This window comes from Hylobates moloch, unplaced genomic scaffold (genome assembly GCF_009828535.3).
Source record: "Hylobates moloch isolate HMO894 unplaced genomic scaffold, HMol_V3 SCAFFOLD_21, whole genome shotgun sequence".
In the NCBI taxonomy this organism is placed as follows: Eukaryota; Metazoa; Chordata; class Mammalia; order Primates; family Hylobatidae; genus Hylobates; species Hylobates moloch.
In genome coordinates, this window is record NW_026652296.1 from 1,962,963 (window position 1) to 1,983,439 (window position 20,477).

The 20,477-nt window shown below is 52.3% G+C and overlaps 1 protein-coding gene across 1 annotated transcript in view; it reads right to left on the bottom strand.

Moving 5' to 3' along the window:
* Window positions 1–20,477, bottom strand: part of OSBPL2 (oxysterol binding protein like 2) — a 57,168-nt gene that overhangs the window by 4,943 nt on the left and 31,748 nt on the right. The window contains exons 5-13 of the mRNA XM_032143197.2: window positions 18,555–18,689; window positions 17,396–17,493; window positions 12,078–12,260; window positions 10,308–10,415; window positions 9,599–9,688; window positions 7,422–7,545; window positions 4,916–5,044; window positions 2,497–2,620; window positions 78–168 (exon numbers count right to left, since the gene is read on the bottom strand). Of these exons, the coding sequence (XP_031999088.1) occupies window positions 78–168; window positions 2,497–2,620; window positions 4,916–5,044; window positions 7,422–7,545; window positions 9,599–9,688; window positions 10,308–10,415; window positions 12,078–12,260; window positions 17,396–17,493; window positions 18,555–18,689 (1,082 nt within the window). The remainder of the gene's footprint in view (window positions 1–77; window positions 169–2,496; window positions 2,621–4,915; window positions 5,045–7,421; window positions 7,546–9,598; window positions 9,689–10,307; window positions 10,416–12,077; window positions 12,261–17,395; window positions 17,494–18,554; window positions 18,690–20,477) is intronic.

The following is a 20,477-nucleotide window of genomic DNA, read 5'->3' on the forward strand; positions in this document are numbered from 1 at the left end:
TGGGGCCTCCCCGCCGTCCCCAGGCGTGTGTGGGGCCTCCTCGCTGCCCCAGCCTGCGTGGCTACCACAGTACTCACCTCGTCTGCCACTCCGCCTCCTCCTTGGCCCGCTCCCTCCGCGCTTCTCTCTGCTTCTCCTCCAGCCGCTCCTTCTCCTGGCTGGCCAGATCTAGGATCCAAGCAAACAGTTTAGGTCAGACAGAGACCTTAGAACCGCACCCCGCCACCCGCTATGCACCTAGATCTCTAGTTGGCATGTCTCACTGTGGCTGGAATGCCACAGACAACAGGTTCTGTGATCGGGAGACCAAACACAATCACAACTGCCGAGGCCACAGTGACCAGTGCGCCAACGGGGCCCTTCCCAAGCGGAGCTGAGTAGAGCGTGGGGGCTGCTTGAGCTGCGTGTTCTACGACAGCGCTACTCAAAGTCTGCGGGTGCAGGAGTCTGAAGGACAGGCAGGGCCCAAGCACCACCTGATGCCCTGCTGTGCCAGCCCCACCACGGGCTGTGCAAATCAGAGCCCATCTCTCAAAGATGAGCTCCATTTAGCCTTCACCTTCCCGGATAACTGCCATGTGGCTTCTGTGAAGGACTGGGCACACGTTCTGAATACAAAGCATGAGAAGTTACATCCATTCCCAGGTCATGCTCCTCGGGAGCTGGGTTTCTCTCCGAAAACGTCACTAATTCAAGCTGGGCGCGGTGGCTCATGCCTGCATCCCAGCACTTAGGAGGGCTGAAGCAGGCGGATCGCTTGAACCCAAGAGTTGGCAACCAGCCTGGGCAACATGGCAAAACCCCATCTCTATAAAAAATACAAAAATTAGTCCAGGCGCAGTGTCATCCCAGCACTTTGGGAGGCCGAGGCGGGTGGATCACCTGAGGTCGGGAGTTCGAGACCAGGCTGGCCAACACGGTGAAACCCTGTCTCTACCAAAAATACAAAAATTGGCTGGGTGTGTGACATACGTCTGTAGTCCCAGCTACTTGGGAGGCTGAGGCAGGAGAATCTCTTGAACCTGTGAGGCAGAGGATGCAGTGAGCCGAGATCGCGCCACTGCACTCCAGCCTGGGCAACAAGTGTGAAACTCCATCTCAAAAAAAAACAAAAACAAAAACAAAAAAACCCTGGCCAGGCACAGTGGCTCATGCCTATAATCCCAGCACTCTGGGAGGCCGAGGCAGGCGGATCACGAGGTCAGGAGATCGAGACTGTCCTGGCTAACACGGTGAAACCCCGTCTCTACTAAAATATACAAAAAATTAACCGGGCGTGGTGGCAGGGCCGCCTATAGTCCCAGCTACTCGGGAGGCTGAGGCAGGAGAATGGCCTGAACCCATAAGGCAGAGCTTGCAGTGAACCAAGATCGCGCCACTGCCCTCCAGCCTGGGGGACAGAGACTCTGTCTCAAAAAAAAAAAAAGAAACCCACAAAAATTAGCCAGGTGTAGTGGCATGCACTTGCGGTCCCAGCTACTCGGGAGGCTGAGGCAGGAGGATCGCTTGAACCTGGGAGGTTGAGGCTGCAGTGAGCCAAGATCACACCACTGTACTCCAGCCTGGGCTACAGAGTGAGATCCCAACTCTAAAAATAAATAAATAAAACATCACTAACTCAAAACCCAGGACACTTTGGATATGCCTCCTCAGCCAGGAGTTTCACTGCGGATTCCATCTAGATGAGTGAGTGAGTTGTTCATCTGCCACGTTACAGATGAACGCTGCATGCACCGAGCCCACCGGGAGAGTGTGAGGCTGCAGGACACACCACATGCGTGCCAGTGACTGCACTGATGGCTACACGGATCCCCACAGCGGAACACGTGCAGTTTTCAAAATGTAATCTTTTGTTTAATAATAAAAAATTAGGAACTTGTACTTTGTTTTTTTTGTGTGTTTTTTGTTGTTGTTTGTTTATGAGACAGGGTCTCACTCTGTCGCCCTGGCTGGAATGCAGTGGCATAATCTCGGCTCACTGCAACCTCCACCTCCTGGGTTCAAGCGATTCTCATGTCTCGGCCTCCCTAGAAGCTGGGATTACAGTCGGGCGCCACCATGCCCGCCTAATTTCTTGTATTTTTAGTAGAGATGGAGTTTTGCCATATTGGCCAGGCTGGTTTTGAACTCCTGACCTCAGGTGATCCACCTGCCTCAGCCTCCCAAAGTGCTGGGATTACAGGCGTGAGCCACCGCGCCTGGCCTAGGACTTGTACTTTGTATGTATTCTTTTTCATTTCATTTTCTAATAATGTAATTTTAATTTATTTACAAAAGGTTTGGTCTGAGGCAGGTGAGCGATCTTTAAAGCCCTTCACCACAGACGGTCTGAGAAGCCTAGCTAGAAGGCCTGCAGCCTGCTTGTTTGTTTAGGGAGAGGGACGGGGCCCCCCTGTAGGCGAGAGCCTGGCTTCTGCCAGCGAGTGCTTTGTGCTCTCCCACCCTAGCCAGGGCATCCTTGGCCCCAAGCTTCCTCCTCTGACTGCGTGGACACACCCATGTTGCCATTCTCCATGCCACGGATGTCAGGGCGCAGGCGGCAGTCCGTGGGTGGCAGGGTCTTCTCCATGCCTGTCTCCAGCTCGTTGAGGCTCACAGTGAAACTGGTGAAATTATACATCTGTGGAGCAAGGCACAGAGACGCGACCTCAGCAGGGCCTCTGAACCATGGACTACGCTCCAAGACCCCCAGTGGGCCCCTGAAATCCCGCAGGTGCTACCTGACTGCCACCATGGGAACCTACTTCTGCTCACGTCTTCCACCCGCAAATTCAATGCCTCTGCCGTCTTCACTAAGCACGTATCATGCACTGTGGCTGTAACGTTTGCATTTTGAGGTATAACAGCAAAACTCACACACATTTCTTTTTCTGTCTTCACAACTTCATCAACAGATTTGTCACCAGCTTGCTGGAAACACTCCAGCCACGCCACCTGTCTCCCACTGCTAAACCCTCAGCTTGTACCTGCTCCTTTCCTGCCCTCAGCCACACCTGCCCACAGGTTCCTCCTCTTTACCCCTGCAGCTGCCAAAGCCTCAGCCCTGGGAGCAAGTTAATTTGTCACATTAAAAACTGGAATGCTTAGGGTATGACAGTACCCCCGTGCCCAGGACGCCCAGAGCCTTGCTCTGCCTGACTTCTGGCTCGCAGCTGTCTGCTCGGCGTCTTGTGGACAGCACACCCGAGCAGGCCTGCGGCAGCATCCTGCACCCACAGCCTCCCGGCCTCTGCAGCCCTCAAGGCCCTGGCTCCACTCAGGTCCTCCCGCCACAGCCAGGTCCTCCAGCCACCACCTGTGTCCTCCCTCTTCTGTTGCTGCCCTCACAGCATCTCAGCAAGCAGCCAGAAAGGCCACAAGAAACATCAATCGCGCCCGTCACCCCCTGCTCAAATGACTCCTGGTACCCCACGTCACAGCAAATACTGAAGTCATCTGGAGACCCCTGCACCCCCTCCACCCTCATCCCCATGGCCCCCTGGGCCCTCACACACTAGTCTACTCTAGGGGGCTCTGCCCTGTCCCCTCCGCCCAAATGCAATCCCTAGACACCCCCACCCCTACCCCATGACTGAAGCCACAGCACTCAGATGCCCTCCCTGGCACCCAAGGCACCACCTGCCCCGCCTCCCTCCTGGGACCTCGTCTGCCTGGTTCTAGTGCCCAGGCTCACAGGGCCTGGCAGGCAGGCAGGACTCAACACATACGCTGAGCCAAAGGCTGGAAGCACGAGTTATCTTTAAAGAGACTTCCCTGAAAAAAAACATAAGCAATTTTCCTAATAATAAATTTAAAATACCAATAGTATCATTGGCAGGCCACAGTGTCTCATGCCTGTGGTCCCAGCAACTCAGGAGGCCAAGGTAGGAAGATAATGCTTGAGGCCAGGAGTTCGAGACCAGCCTGGGCAACATAGCAAGACCTCCTCTCTGCAAAAAATAGAAAATTAGTCTGGCATGGTGGCACACGCCTGTGGTCCTCGCTACTCAGGAGGCTGAGGTGGGAGGATCACTTGAGCCCAGAAATTGGAGCCTGCAGTGAGCCAAGATCACACCACTGCACTGCAGCCTGGGTGACAGAGCGAGACTCTGCCTCTATTAAAAAAGAAAACAGCGTGGTTAAACCAGTTCGTACTCTACTCAAATGATAACAGTGACTGTTGAGATAACGTGCTCAGAGTGAAGGTTTTGCTTCCTTTTCTGTATTTTACGCATGTTCTGCTCTGTTTATGGGACATACAAAATTGCATAAGTTGCATATATTTTATATACAAATAAGAATTTATAAAAAAATACTAAGATATTACATGTGATATTTATCATAGAACCATATATCACATATTTTGTTATTTGTCGTAAGACATGTAGTTTATCATATATTTAATAAAAATTATAAGTGCAATTTTCAAAAATAAATATCACACGGTATTTAAGCATCTAAATTGACAAGTTAGAAAAGCAATCTCCGCGAACAGGTATGGAAGCCTCTTCTGATAAGATGCACTCAGTGCGGGCCTTGGCCGGCAATGGCCGTGTCTGTCTGATGTTCCCAGGGGAAGCACAAGCATCGGCGGGCAGCTCTGACATGCAGCTGAGCATGCGTCCACACCTCGACCTGCATGTCCTATGGAGCAGTGGTGCCCAGCCCCAGCAGCAGGCCCCAAGGCAGGCAAGCACAGGGCCGGGACGCAGCTCCAGGGACAACAGAAGCCACTCCGACAATGGCAGAGGTCCCTCCGTCTGCTCTGACAGAAGCCCCTCCTTCTGCTCTGGGACAACAGCCTGAGGCAAGGTGGCAGGCAAGGGCCCAAGGACAGGGAAGAGCCGAGGGGCTGGGCCCAGAGGCGGGTGTGACATGGGCAGGCAGACAGGCCTGGCCTCACAGTGGGGGCGTCAGGCCATGGAGGGACACAGACCTGGGCAGAGTTGGGGGGCCGGGTGTTGATCCTCCAGAGCAGCTTGCTGCCGGGAATGACCTGCACGGTCTCCTGGGCCACAGGCACGTCGTCAGCCACGTCGCTGTCAGCCTTCCCGGAGTCTTCATCCTGAAACACAGAACCCTGCTGTGTGGCTGCCCGGGGCCAGGCCGCTCTTGGCCAGGAGGACAGCTATTCTCAGAGCGCCTTTCAGACCAGTCACCATGCCTGAGCAGAGCCAGGTGGCCTTTTCCTATTTTTTTTTTTTTTTAAAGACAGAGTCTTACTCTGTTGCCCAGGCTGGAATGCAACGGTGCGATCTCGGGTCACTGCAACCTCTGCCTCCCGAGTTCAAGAGATTCTCCTGCCTCAGCCTCCTGAGTAGCTAGAATTACAGGCGCCCACTATCATGCCCAGCTAATTTTTTGTACTTTTAGTAGAGACGGGGTTTCACTATGTTGGCCAGGCTGGTCTCGAACTCCTGACCTCAGGCAATCCACCCGCCTCTGCCTCCCAAAGTGCTGAGATTACAGGCGTAAGCCACCACACCTGGCCTTTTTCTTAAACTAAGGAGAAAATTGAATTTCCTCTCCAGTCTATGACACTGTCTGTCCATCACTGTACGGAGAGGAGCTGGGCCCCAGTCCCTAAAGCAGCTCACACCCCTTCGTGGGGCTGTGCTGTCTGTTCTGACACCCAGAACGGAGATGACAGAGGTCAGTGGCCAGGCATGTTTCCCTTCAGGAGACGAAGGAGGTCAGCGGCGAGGCGTGTTTCCCTTCAGGAGACGAAGGAGGTAAGTGGCCAGGCGTGTTTCCCTTTGGAAGAAGCGGTGCACGCGAAACGGCGCTTCATGGAGTCTGAGCGCGACGACACAGCGGTGCCTTCGTGGAGTCTGAGCGCAAGGACACGGCGGTGCCTTCATGAAGTCTGAGCGCAAGGACACGGCTGTGCCTTCGTGGAGTCTGAGCGCAAGGACACGGCTGTGCCTTTCAAACAGCAGGTTCATTCACATGCACGGTGCCTCCCCAGAAGGCAGGTTCTGGGACTGAGAGCTTTCTAGATAGTGCAGCTTTGCCCTCCATCAAGAAGTGGCTCCTGTGTGGGGGTTTCAGGCTCTCTACACCCTGATGAAAAGACAAAACCTGCCACACTGCTTCTCAAAATAAATGGGTCCTAGAAAAGGGAGAGAATGATTCCAGAAGCAGCTGTTCAGGGAGACCATTGAAAACAAGCGAGTCAAAGCCCAGGGCTTCCTGCACCAGCTGTATTCACACTGGCTGTAGGCCCCGTGGCCCAAGGCTGGGGTGAGGGAGAGCCGTGGCTCAAGGACAAGCATTCACAGAAAACTCCCATTTCTAGGTCGCCTCAAGGAGCAGGAAAGCATCAAAAGACATCGCTAAATGGATGTACCCTTCTAGGTCTGTCTAGTGTGTACGCAGAATTTTCCTTTTTAAATAAAAGAGGGTGATTAGAGAAGGTGTCTAACAGCACAAATGAATATACTACAACATAAGAAACACTTGGGATCCAGAGGAGGCTGAATGTTTCCGTTAAATAAATATTGAACATTTCAGGCTTGGTACATTCCAGTTCATTATGTAGAAAATATGACACCTCTTTTGAACTATCACTTTTATTTTTAAGTTCAAGAACAACTAGTCTTAAGGTAATGAGTATTCCAAAGCTCTAAGGGGAAAAAGCCTTGCCAGTACTTTCTGGCTGTTGAATATATTATCTGGTACTCACAACTAAAAACAGAAAATTGAAATTCACTTGATTTTTAACAATATGTCTAGGCTAACTCAAAGAAAGCGAGAAGATTTATTAAGGACCCAGAACTTGGAGCTTCCAGAAAAGAAACGGCCTTGCCTGAGGTTCCCTCAGATACTTCCAGCCATGGGGGCCAGCGACTATGTATGACTCTAGGGCACTGGTGCCCACGGTTTATAGCAGCAGCCTCCATGTAACTGAAATACAGATAAATCGGCTGGGTGTTGTGGCTCATGCCTATTAGTAATCCCAGCACTTTGGGAGGCCAAGGTGGGAGGATTGCTTAAGCCCAGAAGTTCAAGACCAGCCTGGGCAACATAGCAAGACCCCATCTCTGCAAAAAAATAAAAATTAGTCAGGCATGGTGGTACATGCCTATAGTCCTAGCCACTTGGGAGGCTAAGGAGGGAGGATTGCTTGAGCCTGGTAGCTGGGGGGTGCAGTGAGCTATGACTGCACCACTGCACTCCAGCCTGGGCAACAGAGGGAGACCCTGCCTGGAGGGAAAACAAAAACAAAAACAAAAAACGGAAAGAAATACAGATAAACCTCCCCACTGATACTGGAACCCACAACACACAGTTCATCTAGACAGACAAATTCTGCACATTCATCTCTCCTGGTGGGGCCCAAAGGCTCCCTGGGCCCCCAACAGGTGAGCTAAAGGCAGCAGCGGCCTGGCAGCCCTCAGCACCCAGGGCTCAGCTCTGCCCGGGGACGCCCCAGCCCTTACCAGCTTGGCCTTTCTCAGGTGGTCGCCTCTCCTCTCCTGCTTCTTGAAGGATTCATATGAAACAGGATCTATGCCCCACAAACATTCCGTCCATTTGCCATAGATCATAAAGAGCTTCTTTTTGCTGTAATTAAATGGGATTTTTAAGGCCAAGTTTTAGTCATTACAAACCATTTGTCTAAACATGTAGCACCTTAATTTTGACCCTGGAATAAATTCCCCTCAGGCATGTTTTCTTATGCATTTTGGGACATCTCTGGACATAAATGCGAAGGTGAAAATTTGCATTCTGGGACCATTCCTAGCCCTGATACCATGGAAAGGAAAATGAAGGGCCGGAAACCTAAAGGACGGACAGCCCACGGGGCTGCAGGAGATGGCAAGGGACAGAAACCCAAAAGACAGATGGCCCACGGGGCTGCAGGAGACAGGAAGGGGCAAAAAAAGAGTGAGCGTTTTAAAATGCAAAGCTGCATGCGCCCACTCATCATTGTCAACACACTGAATGTGTTGTGTGTGTGTCCTTCAGCCCTTTTCTATTAATCGGTGCAGTCAACGCTGCTTGCTTGATCTTTGGTTCGCCGCCTGCCTTTTTTCATCAATAATAACCCAGAGACCTATGCAGAGTGGCCACCAGAGCTCTCGATTCTAAAAGGGATGAAGCCAAATAGTGCCAGACTCCCATTTTCTTTCTCCTTTCGCCTCTTGCTGGGAAGAGTCAATCACGACCACAGACCCCCGGGAAGTGCAACTCTGACAGGCTCGGGACCCAGGAGGGGACGGTGTCTCTGCAGTGCCTGCAGAGCCAGCACACAGACGCGGGGAACTGGGCCAGGCCTCACCTAGTAGACAGCCTGGGGACAACTCTCTGTCTCCAAGGACACAGCACCCTTAAATTTAGGATGGAAAACCAGAAAACCAGAACACACTTTACGTGCACTCACTGAAGGTCAGCGAGTCTGGCCTCGGGGTCCCCGCCCGGTTCTGGAAACAGCCAGCTGCTCCCTGAGCTGAGTTCCAAGGGGGAGAGGTGTCAGAACACTGACGACTGCTACCCCGTTGTAAGACTCCTATCCCTTCTAGGTCCACACGTTGATCCTCACATGTTTTATGGGAGAAATGGTCAGTCATAAGCCTGGCCATTTTATTTTATAGGCTGTTCAAACAGGTGCATTTCTGGTATACCATAGAGGGTGGACAGAACAGAAACACCAACTGTCTTATTTTTTTGAGACAGCCTCTTGCTCTGCTGCCCCGGCTGGAGTGCACTGGTGTGATCTTGGCTCACTGCAACCTCCACCTCCCGGGCTCAAGAGATTCTTGTGCCTCAGCCTCCCAAGTAGCTGGGATTACAGATGTGCGCCTTCACACCTGGCTAATTTTCATATTTTTAGTAGAGACGGGGTTTTACCATGTTGGCCAGGCTGGTCTCAAACTCTTGACCTCAGGTGATCTGCCTACCTCGGAAGTGATGGGATTACAGGCATGAGCTACTGCACCTGGCCCTGACTGTTTTAAATTGGGGGCTAGTTTCTAATGCGAAATGTCTACATTTTTGGAACTAGAAGGAACTTCATGACATTCTATGGCTCAAATTCCTTACTGAAAAAAACAAATTTGAGACCCAGATTACAAAGTAATTAACCCAAATGGGGAGAAAAACTGAAAAATTTGTTAAAACAGTACTGACCATTTCTCTGCTCACAAAAAGTTGTGAAAGTCCCTGATTTAAAGACTGGAGTGAACTGGTCACATGACACTGACGCCCCACAAAGCTAACACATTTGAGTCTCGCCTGACAACGTGCATGGGGTGCTGGTGGAAGGAAAAGGCAAGGCCACACTTCCCACCCACCTCAGCTCTGCTGCGAAACAGTCTCATCTCATCTCCCAGTGGAAACAGCTGACTTCTCAAGACAATTTTATCAAAAGAAGATGGCCCCAGTAACAAGCCACCTAGAAACTACATTCAAAAATACCTTTTCTTTCTTTTTATGCTGAATAACAAAATGTCTTTCCAAAACAAGAAAGAGTCACACTTCTGGACCATGAACAGATGGCACTGGTGTACCCGCGTCTCGTGCATGTCTGCACACACAGGCCCAGGAGCACCTGAGCCCTCTAACGGGGACACACAGGCTGCAGTGGTGCCCCATGAACCACCTGGCAAGGACCTACTTTTTGTCTTGAATGTGTCCTTCCACCTTGTGAAGTTCTTTTCCGAATAATCCACACGGTTTAAAGTGAAGCACACACTTATGTCCAGTTCTGTAAGAAAAACAAACACAGGTTTCTGCTGCAAGACAGCAAACAGCCGGAAAGGGCAACTCTGTAACAGGAGAAGTGCGGTGGAGGCCCCTGGGGCAGGCGGGGGGTGACTGCAAATGGGTGTGGTGGGCCTTTGGGGCAATGGAAGTGTTTGAAACGGGCTGTGGGGACGGCTCCATGATTCGGTCAATTTACTAAAAATCACTTAAGTGTCCACTCAGAATGGGCGAATCTTATGATGCATCGATTATATCTCACTGAAGTGGTGAAAAGGCAAAGCCCACCAGTCATGAGCTTCCAGGAGTAGGGCATTCGAGCCTAGACAGTGGCCAACAGCTGTGGATGGCCACTGTGCTGCACCTGGCAATGACACGGCTCTTCAGCATAGCTCAAAGCCTTAAAGTAAAGACCGTGACTAAAAACGAGGCTGTGAATGAGGAGCACCCATGGCCAACACCGGTCAAAGTCCAGGCAGCTGCTATGCCTGGGCTGGCGGGGACACGGCAGCAGCTCGTGAGGCTGAGCTAAAACCCACCAGGAGCACGGATGCTCACGCTCCCCGGCTCGCCCATCCCCACCCGGAGCCTCGCACTCTCACCCAACGGTGGGGTGCTGTCACCTGTGGTTTAAAATCTCCACTGTCCCATACTGCTCTATCCACAGCTTCCCGATGATGACGTTGTGGACGCAGCAGGTGGGGTTGGTCCAGGTGTAGGCTTCATTATGTCTGTGAAGACACCAGAAAACAAGCGGTGAGAGTCCAGAAAAGCCAAGACACGACGTGACCTAAGACGCAACGACCAGGCGGGGCTGGGTCACAGCAACCGGCACCCACGGGAGAGCAGCACGCTGCTTTGAAGCCCCTGCGACGGAGGTTGTGTATTTAGCATGCGTTTGAAATGTACTTCTTCTTTCCTTTGTAGCATCTACAAAGCTTTCTACTTAAATGTCAAGACAAGTTAATAAGCAATCAAAGAAGACTGAACAAAGAGAAATGGCTTTCCTGTGAAGTCGTCAAAAGAAAAGCCACCTCACCAGACACATACGGCAGTAATGCAGGGTCCTGGGCATGCGGCCCTGGCTATCTGGGGAGCTGGCACGTGGCTGTGGAGGGGTGCAGGGTTTTCAACTGCACTCCACATACTTGTTTCCTTTATTCCTCATCCTCCCAAATGGCCCTGCCCAAGAAGAAAACACCCCACAAATGTGAGGCAGCAGATTAGTAGCCCCATGTTCTAAAGGGCTACGTGGAGGAGCCACAGTGAAGGCAGAAATCTGCTCAGAGCAGGATATTTTGCGACACGTGTGGAATTCTCTCAATTTCCTGGGGGTGGAACCCAAACTGGTTCATCGGCAAGGTTATCAGCAAGGTGTACAACTTTATCAGCAAGGTGTACAACTTTTCATTTCTGCACGCCTCTTCCTAAGAAAGCAAGGCCACTGCACAACAGGCACTAGGCCATACCAGCCCCAGGACACACTCTCAGGGGCTTCTCCAGGTCCTTGTGGAACCTTCTAGCCACCATCCAGGCAGGGCCAATGTGAAGCAAAACCCACATCAAATGCTTCATCAGGCAAGGTGTCATTTATTACTTATTTCTGTATGTATTTGTTAGGACCTGGCGCCTACAACAAGACTGCAGGCAGTGGCTTGGCAAGACTTGCATCTCAGAACTGGTGGCCCAGGAGGACGCCAGCATCTGGCCTGTGTCTGCCAGGTCTTAGCGGCTGGCGTTTGTTGGACACTTGTGTTTTGCTTTGAGGCGTCTTTGGTCGACACTGGATTGGGGAGCGTTTAGGCTGAGAGTGAAGAGGGGTAGTGAGCAGCCTCTCAGAGGGTCCCCTCCCATGCTGTTTCAAAATCCAACCCTAAGTCACCCCTGCCACATGAGCACAGGGTGGGGGAGTGTGCAAAGGGACACTTCCCTGGCTTCCTTCTCAGCTCTCTCCCCCTGTGGGACGCAGTGCCCTGCAGCAAGCAGCCCTGAAGGGGCCCTGCCAGCAGCCGAGAAGGGCAGCCAGGACACAGGTGCCATGGGCAACCCAACCCTCATCCCCACCGCAACCTCACGGTCCCTGGCCCTCAGAAACCCTGCCAGACTGGTGTGGAAGCTGCTAAGTTTGGGGCTGTTATGCAGTAAAAGACAAGAAATACAATGAACGATGACGGAAAGGGGTGTGAATTCCAACTGCAGACGTGAGGATGCACCCCAGCAACATGGGACCCTGGTCAGGAAGCTTATGTGAAGACGTTTCTGCTGTGGGGAGGTCACCACCTCCGGAGAAAAATGACAGGGTTTCCTTCTGAAGGAAGGTTTCCCTCCACATCACCAGCACCCATTTCAGTTTCTGCAGGAAGCGGATCTCAGCAGGACGCACCGACACTCACTTGAGCAGCTCCAGGGTGATGGTGCCTCGGGGCTCCGCCTCCACGCTTTTGCCCCAGAACTTGAGCTTGGGGTAGATGGAGCCGTGGAACAGGAAGTCATGGTTGAGGCCTTCCGAGTGGAACGCACTGATAGGGGGGTGGTGACTGACCTGTTCCGATATAAATCTGAATCCTAAATCTTCCCTAGGTCAAAGAATAAAAAAAAGAGAAAGAGACACATTAATGGCAGCAAAATAAAAGAAAGGGCAGCTCAGACATCATGTGGAGCCCCTCACGGGATGCTGGGAAGCAGGGGCCCTTCGTGCCACAGCGTGTGGCGGAAACACTCAACACCGCCTCTCCGACATCACACTTGGCCTAACGCTGGCAACAGACACACAAACATGACATCGCACTCGGCCTAACGTTGGCAACAGACACACACACACACATTGCATTTGGCCTAATGTTGGCAACAGACACACACACACATGGCTTCCAGAGCACATCTGACCCACCCAGAGAGGGCAATGGTGCAGGAGGGGCCTCCACCCTGATGCCCCACTCGCTCTCCATGGGACCACCTGAGCCACATCAGTGTCTGGCTAGAGGTGCCCAAAGATGCAGGTGGAGAAGCAACCCTTACAGATCCCTGACTCCAAACCTTCAACCCCGAGGGACTCCCACTGCCCAGGAACTCAGGACCCTAAAACCCTTTCTGAAGGGGGTGCCCCTTCCTTACCTTTCTACAAGGCCCCTGAAATTTCCGAGATGGAATGGCTTATACCCCAAAATATTCCTGTCCAGGAAACAGGATTTTTAGTATACTCTCTTTTTCAATCAAAATGTCAGTTTTTAATTGTTCCGGAACTGTGAATACACCTACAGTTGTAGTCATTAAAAATTAGAAAAGCTAAACCACATAATTACCAACTTAACTGGAATCAGAATTTCCAATCATTACAGAAGAAGGAAAGTTGAAAAATTAGATTTTAAAAGGTTGACTACCAAGGTATGTAATTTACAAAATGAATACTTGTCGAAGAAAAGAATGTGTATTTTTAGCTATAACAAGGAATCTGTAGGGATCCAGGGTATCAGGAAAGGACTTGGTCCACGTCCATGGCCCCTAACCTGACAGACTGCCAGGGTCTCACAGACGCACAGCACACGGCAGACACTGGCAAGGACGATCCGGAAGTGAACGCACGACAGACGACGTGTCTCGGCGCTGTGAAGGTGCACAGCTTGCTTCCGGCTGTGCAGCAGGAACTCCGGCCCCGGGTGCAGCCCCTGGGGAAGGTTGCTGGCGGCACGCCCGCTCTACCCGGCCCAGGCGGCTTGCACTCCTTTCACCCGCAAGCCTTCTTCTCTATCATCTAGAACTTCTTCTTTCCTCTTCTGATTTATCTTTATCTTTTTCTTTTTTTGAGATGGAATCTCAAAATCTCTATCTCCCAGGCTGGAGTGCAGTGGCGTGATCTCGGCTCACTGCAACCTCCACCTCCAGGTTCAAGTGATTCTCCAGCCTCAGCCTCCTGAGTAGCTGGGATTACAGGTGCCTGCCACCACGCCTGGCTAATTTTTTGTATTTTTTAGTAGAAACGAGGCTTCACCATGTCGGCCAGGCTAGTCTCGAACTCCTGATCTCAGGTGATCTGCCCACCTCAACCTCCCAAAGTGCTGGGATTACAGGCGTGAGCCACCGCGCCCGGCCTGATTTATCTTTTTCAAGACATTTTAATAATTTTTTAAGAGCCAATCCCGTCAATGCCTCCGACGGTGGCACAGCACGCTGACCAGAGGATGGGAAGGCTGGCAGGCAGCAACAGGAATACTGCTCAAGATAAATATCTAGAAAAGGAAGCACATTCTACATGAATTCAGAACAGAAGACTCCCTCCCAAGTGATTCTCGTGGCCAGTCTTTCCCTTGTCCAGGCCTCAGCCTCCCCTTTCCCAGAAGCAGAAGCAGGGCTGCTCCCTGCATCGTGTGCCAAGACCCACAGTTGCCTGCTGGACCCTGCTGTCACCACGCCACACTCTATCCAAACTAGTCCTACTTGCTCAAAGGCAACGATATCTTGAGAACAGGTGCTCAGCTGCCCAGTGCCAGCCAACTTCTAAATCAGACGAAAAACACAAAGTTGGCATTCACGCACGGGCAGCATGTGGGTAAGGACCAGCAGCTGACCCAGCCAGGATGAGCCAGGAACAGATTAGAATTTGAAGCTGTGACATTTATGTTGCTTCTCCAAACTGCATAGTGATTTATATACAGAAGTGCAGGAAAGCTTGTACTACTAACAACGGCTCCTCCCAAAATGGTCTGACAGGCAGTGCTGACACACCTAGGACAAATGTGGGCACACACTTTTAAACTCTTTACACGCTGGAAGAGAGCCCATTTGAAGCAAACCAAATCCCACAACCATTTGCTCACTATTGATAAAAATCTCAATCATGGCCAGGGGTGGTGGCTCACACCTGTAATCCCAGCACTTTGGGAGGCCAAGGTGGGCGGGTCACCTGAGGTTGGGAGTTCGACACCAGCCTGGCCAACAAGGTGAAACCCTGTCTCTACTGAAAACACAAAAATTAGCCAGGCCTGGTGGCGTGCGCCTGTAATCCCAACTACTCGGGAAGCTGAGGCGGAGAATCAGGAGAATTGCTTGAACTGGGAGGCAGAGGTTGCAGCAAGCCGAGATCATGCCACTGCCCTCCAGCCTGGGCAACCAGTGGAGACTCCGTCTCAAAAAAAAAAAAAAAAAAAAAAAAAAAAATTATCAATCATTAATAACACATAAAATACAAGAAAGGGCCCCAAAACAGTGACGTGAAGTTTCAAAGGAATTGCACTTCTTTGAACCCAAGATGCCATTAATTGCACTGCACACCATTATTTTATGAAAGAAAGAAAAAAATGCTGCAGATGAAACTATGACTTGGGCTGGGCACAGAGGCTCACACCTGTAATCCTAGCACTTTGAGAGGCTAAGGTAGGCAGATCACTTGAGCTCAGGAGTTCAAGACCAGCCTGGGCAACATAGCAAAATCCTGTCTCTACTGAAGATACAAAAATTAGCTGGGCATGGTGGTGCACGCCTGTAGTTCCAGCTACTTGGGAGGCTGAGGTGGGAAGACAACTTGAGCCCAGGAGGTCGAGGCTACAGTGAGCCGTGATCATGTCACTGAACTTCAGCCTGGGTGACAGAGCGAGACCTCGTCTCAAAAAAAATAAAAAAAAAAAAAGGAAAAAGAAACTGACATGTAGAAGTGCTGCAACATGAACAATGTGTCTCAGAATCAATGAAACACTATAATTTAGAAAAAGTTTTTAATATCACAGGAAAATTATGACATGTTAAAAAGGGATACAAATTAACATCATATTTTGAAACACACACAAAAGAAAGTGTAACAAAATGCTGACGGTTATCTTTATTTTTTTTTAAAGAGACAGGGTCTGGCTCTGTAGTCCAGGTTAGAGTGCAGTGGCACGATCACTGTAACTTTGAACTCCTGGCTCAAGTGATGCTCCTGCCTGGGCCTCCCGGGTTGCAGGTATTCCAGGCGTGAGCCCAGCCAGCTATTGTCTTTTATGGGATTATGCCTGATTCATCTTTTCTACCTTTCTCAATGTTACACATTTTCTATAAGGAGCACTCTCTTGTAATTAAAAAAACAAACAGACTTCATAATAAAATAACCCAACAGAATCTCAACTAACCCAGAATCCAAATAAGAGGCTAATTGTTTTGGCTCAACTCCCTTTTTCACAGAAAAATAATAAAACAAGATGATAAAGGAGCCCGCCTTCCCTCCCGTCTGCACTCTGTTCCTGGGCAGGGAGGCGTGCAGCCCAGCAGCCCGTGGCAAACAGCTTGCATTCTGCACAGCAGACTTGTCTAGATAACCACCCACGCCCCTCCAGCTCCTTCTCCCCAGGCAGGCGGAGCGAGCTGTGTGTGCTGGGCTCCACCGACAGTCGGAAGAGTGAAGGGCGTCCCACCAGCAAGCTCCTTCTCCCCAGACAGAGTGAGCTCTGCGTGCTGGGCCACCTCGACAGTCGGAAGAGTGAAGGGTGCCCCTCCAGCAAGCTCCTTCTCCCCAGGCAGGCGGGGTGAGCTCTGCGTGCTGGGCCACCTCAACAGTCAGGAGAGTGAAGGGTGCAGCGAGAGTGCCCTGCCCCTCCCTCCTTCAGAACCGTAGCTTAGCCCTGTCACAGAGACAGTAGCTGAACTGTGCTCTGCTGACTCTCCCTACACATCTGCCCATGGGCACTTACATGCATCTACAAGAGAATGACGGGGTCCACGGGCAGTGGAATAAAAATCATTTTAGACATCACCAAACGGCCCTGAAGGAAGCCACATACATCTCTCTCATCCACAGCTCCCCGGAGCCCCAGCCAGGCTGCTCGATGGCTGAGGAATTACCACACTGCCACATACATGCCGTGGTCTGGCCTGCTTTTGACTTCATTTGTTGGTTTGGGTGGGCACTGTCACCTGGGCAGAATCCCAGGATGATTCTGTGAATAACCACAGCAGTCCCCAGAGCAACCAGGTGGGTGAAGAGAACCTCAACCAGTCCTTCCAGAGGCCCAGCCACAAACAACATGATCTGGGGCCCGGCTGGACCTCTGGGGTCAGAGTTCTGGGACTTGGAGTCATTCTCAGGTCTGTGAGGTGAAGGCCACCAGACACAGGAGGGAACCTGGGGAGACTCTAGGAAGGGACGGCAACGCTGCCTAGAAGAAAGTTCCGTAGGAAGAAGTTTCAGGGATGTCTGGAGACGAGGCGTGGTCTGGTTAACTCTCCCTTGGCCAGAGCCGTCTGACCCTTCCTGAAACTCTGGGGAGACTGTGGTGGCAAACGTGGCCTTGGGAGTGAAACTCCTCTTTGCAATCATTCCTGTGTTTGGATTTACCTGCTTTTTCAATAGCATTCACTAAATGCTTTGGTAAAACAGCCTAGTTTTGCTCATTAGTACCTGTTTCCATTTTCGGTGAAGCTCACAACAATCCTACACACTTCACAGACGTTGCACACGCACACGAAGCGTCTATGGTACGCGCTATCTCCACGCTGGAGTCAAACACACGAAAATATCTCATTGCCAGTGCTTTACACTCACTCAGACGCCGGGGCACTGTTAGCACAACACCCCATGTGTGTGAAACATCTCGCCTACAGCATCCAAACGCTTTAGTGAGCTCTTAATTCAAACAGTTTATTCTCAGAGCAGAGGAATCAATGCTAGTGAAAGAATCAAACTCATCTGTCATCCAGCGAGTTCCACTCACAAGGTATTTACGATGGGCCTTTTCCCCCTTACCTGATTAATTCGTACGTCTCTCCCAAGAGTGGGTTAAATGGTTTGCCGGTCCTCTCCCACTGGGAAGCCACAGCCGAAACAGCAAAAGCAGCCACAGACTGTAAATAATCCACAGGGCGGGCAGGAACAGCTTCAGTTAGGACACGCGCTGGAGGAGATGGCCTCTCGTGGAGGGCGGTGGGCACCTGCTTTCTGTCACTATTTGTTCCGTGTGATTTTTCAATTTTCCCCGAGCAGTGTGTCTGAGATTATAGGACTTCCAGGCAACACCCTTCATCACCCGCCACTCCCCTGACAGCACAGAAAGAAGGAACTGGGTGCTGCCTTCCACCCCCGGAGCCGGGCCCTTCCTGGCAGACGCTGCAGCAATGTCAGCCACTCTGTCTCACATGCACACACAAGGCCACACACTCAACACGCACACCCCAAGCACGCATTCACAGAGGCATGTGCACACACGCGCACAGGGACACACGTTATGTGCACCTACAGTCACACACTTATATTTTGTTATTTTTTAAGACACAGGGTCTCACTCTGTCACCCAAGCTGGAGTGCAGTGGCATAATCGTGGCTCACTGTAGCCTCTAGCTCCTGGGCACAAGCGATCCTCTCTCATCAGCCTCCCAAGTAGCTGGCATTGCAGGCACGCACCACTGCACCTGGCTAAGTTTAAAAAAAATTGTTGTAGAGATGCGGTCTCACTGTGTTGCCTCAGCTGGTCTCAACCTCCAGGAGCAATTCATCTGCCTCAGCCTCCCAAAGTGTTGGGATTACAGGCATGAGCCACCGTGCGTGCCCAGCCCACAGTCACACACATGCACACACATGGGGCACGGTGGTGCAACAGGACTCAAGAGGAGCCCAAGGGCAGAGCCCACCACCACCTTCAGCTCTAAGAGGCGGAGACTCCTGGCAGGAGGTGGCAGCAGGGAGCTCTTGGGGCCACTGAGAGCTCAATGGCATTTCCTGCAAGTTCTGTCACCACATAGCTGTGGTGACAGGACAAATGCCACGGCCACCAAGTCAGAATGGCACTGAACACTGTGGGGAGCTGTGCGAGTCCTCACAGATGCCTGGGGCCCCAAGACTGTGTGGCCAGATATGCAAGGGGTGTCACTTTCATGACAAACTCCCGCCTGGCACTCCTAAGGCCCACCTGCATCCTCTCCAGGGGCTGGGGCTGGCAGGAGGCCCTGTGGATGAGGTACACGTGCTCCATGTACTCCGTGATCCGCTGCAGGAAGCTCAGAGGCTCGTTGAAAGCGATTGGCATCGTGATCTTGGACAGCTCCTGGAAAGATGGGGAAGACTCGCTGGTTACTGCTGCCTTCCTGACACCGCTGGGCTGCCTGATGCGCCTGCTCTGAGCATCCCTTCATGGAGCCGCAGACTCTGGGGTTGAACCAGATCTTCAAACCCCCCATGGGTGAGCCACTCCCTGCCCCATCAGCCCTGCCCTGTGAGCCTCAGCTGCCATCAGACCTAACACACAATCTGTGCTGAGCCTGCAGAGGTCTCTGGCGTGACACCCCTGAATCCTCTCTGCCTCCCCAGCCCACTGCCGCATTCCAGACACAGAGACTTTCACAGGGGCTCCTGGGCCCACCTGCGCCCCCTCCCCGACTCCACATCTTCTCCACCCCACTTCCAGAGCAGTGGTCCCAGGCTGGGCACGGTGGCTCACACCTATAATCCAAGCATCCTGGGAGGCCGAGGCGGGCGGATCCCTTGAGGTCAGGAGTTCAAGACCAGCCTAGCCAACATGGTGAAACCCTGTCTATACTAAAAATACAAAAATTAGCTGTGCATGGTGGCGCACACCTGTAATCCCAGCTACTCAGGAGGCTGAAGCAGGAGAATTGCTTGAACCCAGGAGGTGAAGGTGGCGGTGAGCCGAGATTGTGCTATTGCCCTCCAGCCTGGGAGACAGAGCCAGACTCCGTCTCAAAAACAAAAAAACAGAGTAGTGGTCCCAAGCAGAGCCACCCGCGCCATTAAAAATAGTCCCTGTCTTCCCATCCCTCCAGGATGCCCCAGACATGCCTGAACCTGGCAAATGAGGCCTCCCATAACAGGGCTCCATGCGGCTTTCCCCTAAGGCCTTCCGAGTTGGCAAAGGAGCCTCAGGTGTCTGCTCGCAGGCCCTGGGCAGCACAGAGCGGGCGCATGGCTTAGTGGGGGAAGCTGGGAAGGTGCCAAGGGGATGAGTGCCCACAGGGCCCAGTCTTCCTGCCGGGCTTCCAGGAAAGGGATCCCAAGGGCAGCAGGCATTCCAGGGAAGCACAGCTGTCACCTCAGGGCAAGCTCTTCAGGAAGGAGCAAGGTCTGGGGTTGCCGAAGCAGAGGGAGAGGGAGAGGGACAAGCAGAGGAGAGGACCAGAGAGACCAGAGAGGGACAAGGAGAGGACCCAGAGAGGCCAGAGAGGGACAAGGAGAGGACCAGAGAGGCCAGGAGGGAGTGGAGGAGGAGGTGCTGGTGGCAACAGGGACAGGGCAGGCTTTGGGATCCACTTGCTGTGGGTTCCCAGCTGACACATACACGAGCTGCTGAGCCTCTCAGGCTCCTCATCTGCAGGGACTAGGACGGCCCCACCAAGGCCTCAGGACACCACGGGCACTGCGTGCGCAGGGTGGACGGAGGGTGGGCGGGGTGTGCACAGCACCACCACAAGGACGCACTCTGCCTGGGCCGCGAGGTTCCCAAAACTCAGCGTCCGTGCTGGCAGGGGGGCTCTGCTTAGACGCTGGGTCAAGAACGAGTGCAGGGACCGAGGCTGACAGCACAGGGCAGATGCACAGAGCCTGCGGCTCAGGCTGCTGCAGGGGCAAGCAGGCCCCAGATGGCACTGGACACGCGGGGGCTGTGGGCTTAGGAGGGGCTAGAACTGGATTCCAACTGAGGCAGCCCGGGCACATGGGTGTGGCCAAGACTGCACAAGGGAATGTGGCTGCTGAGGAAAGCAGGAAGAGATGTGACCCTCGTGATCAGAGCTCAGCACTGCAGGAGCACGTGGCAGAGAAAGAAGGAAGCCCTGAAATGAGCAGAAAAGCAGACAGATGGGGGAGCATTTGCAATTTA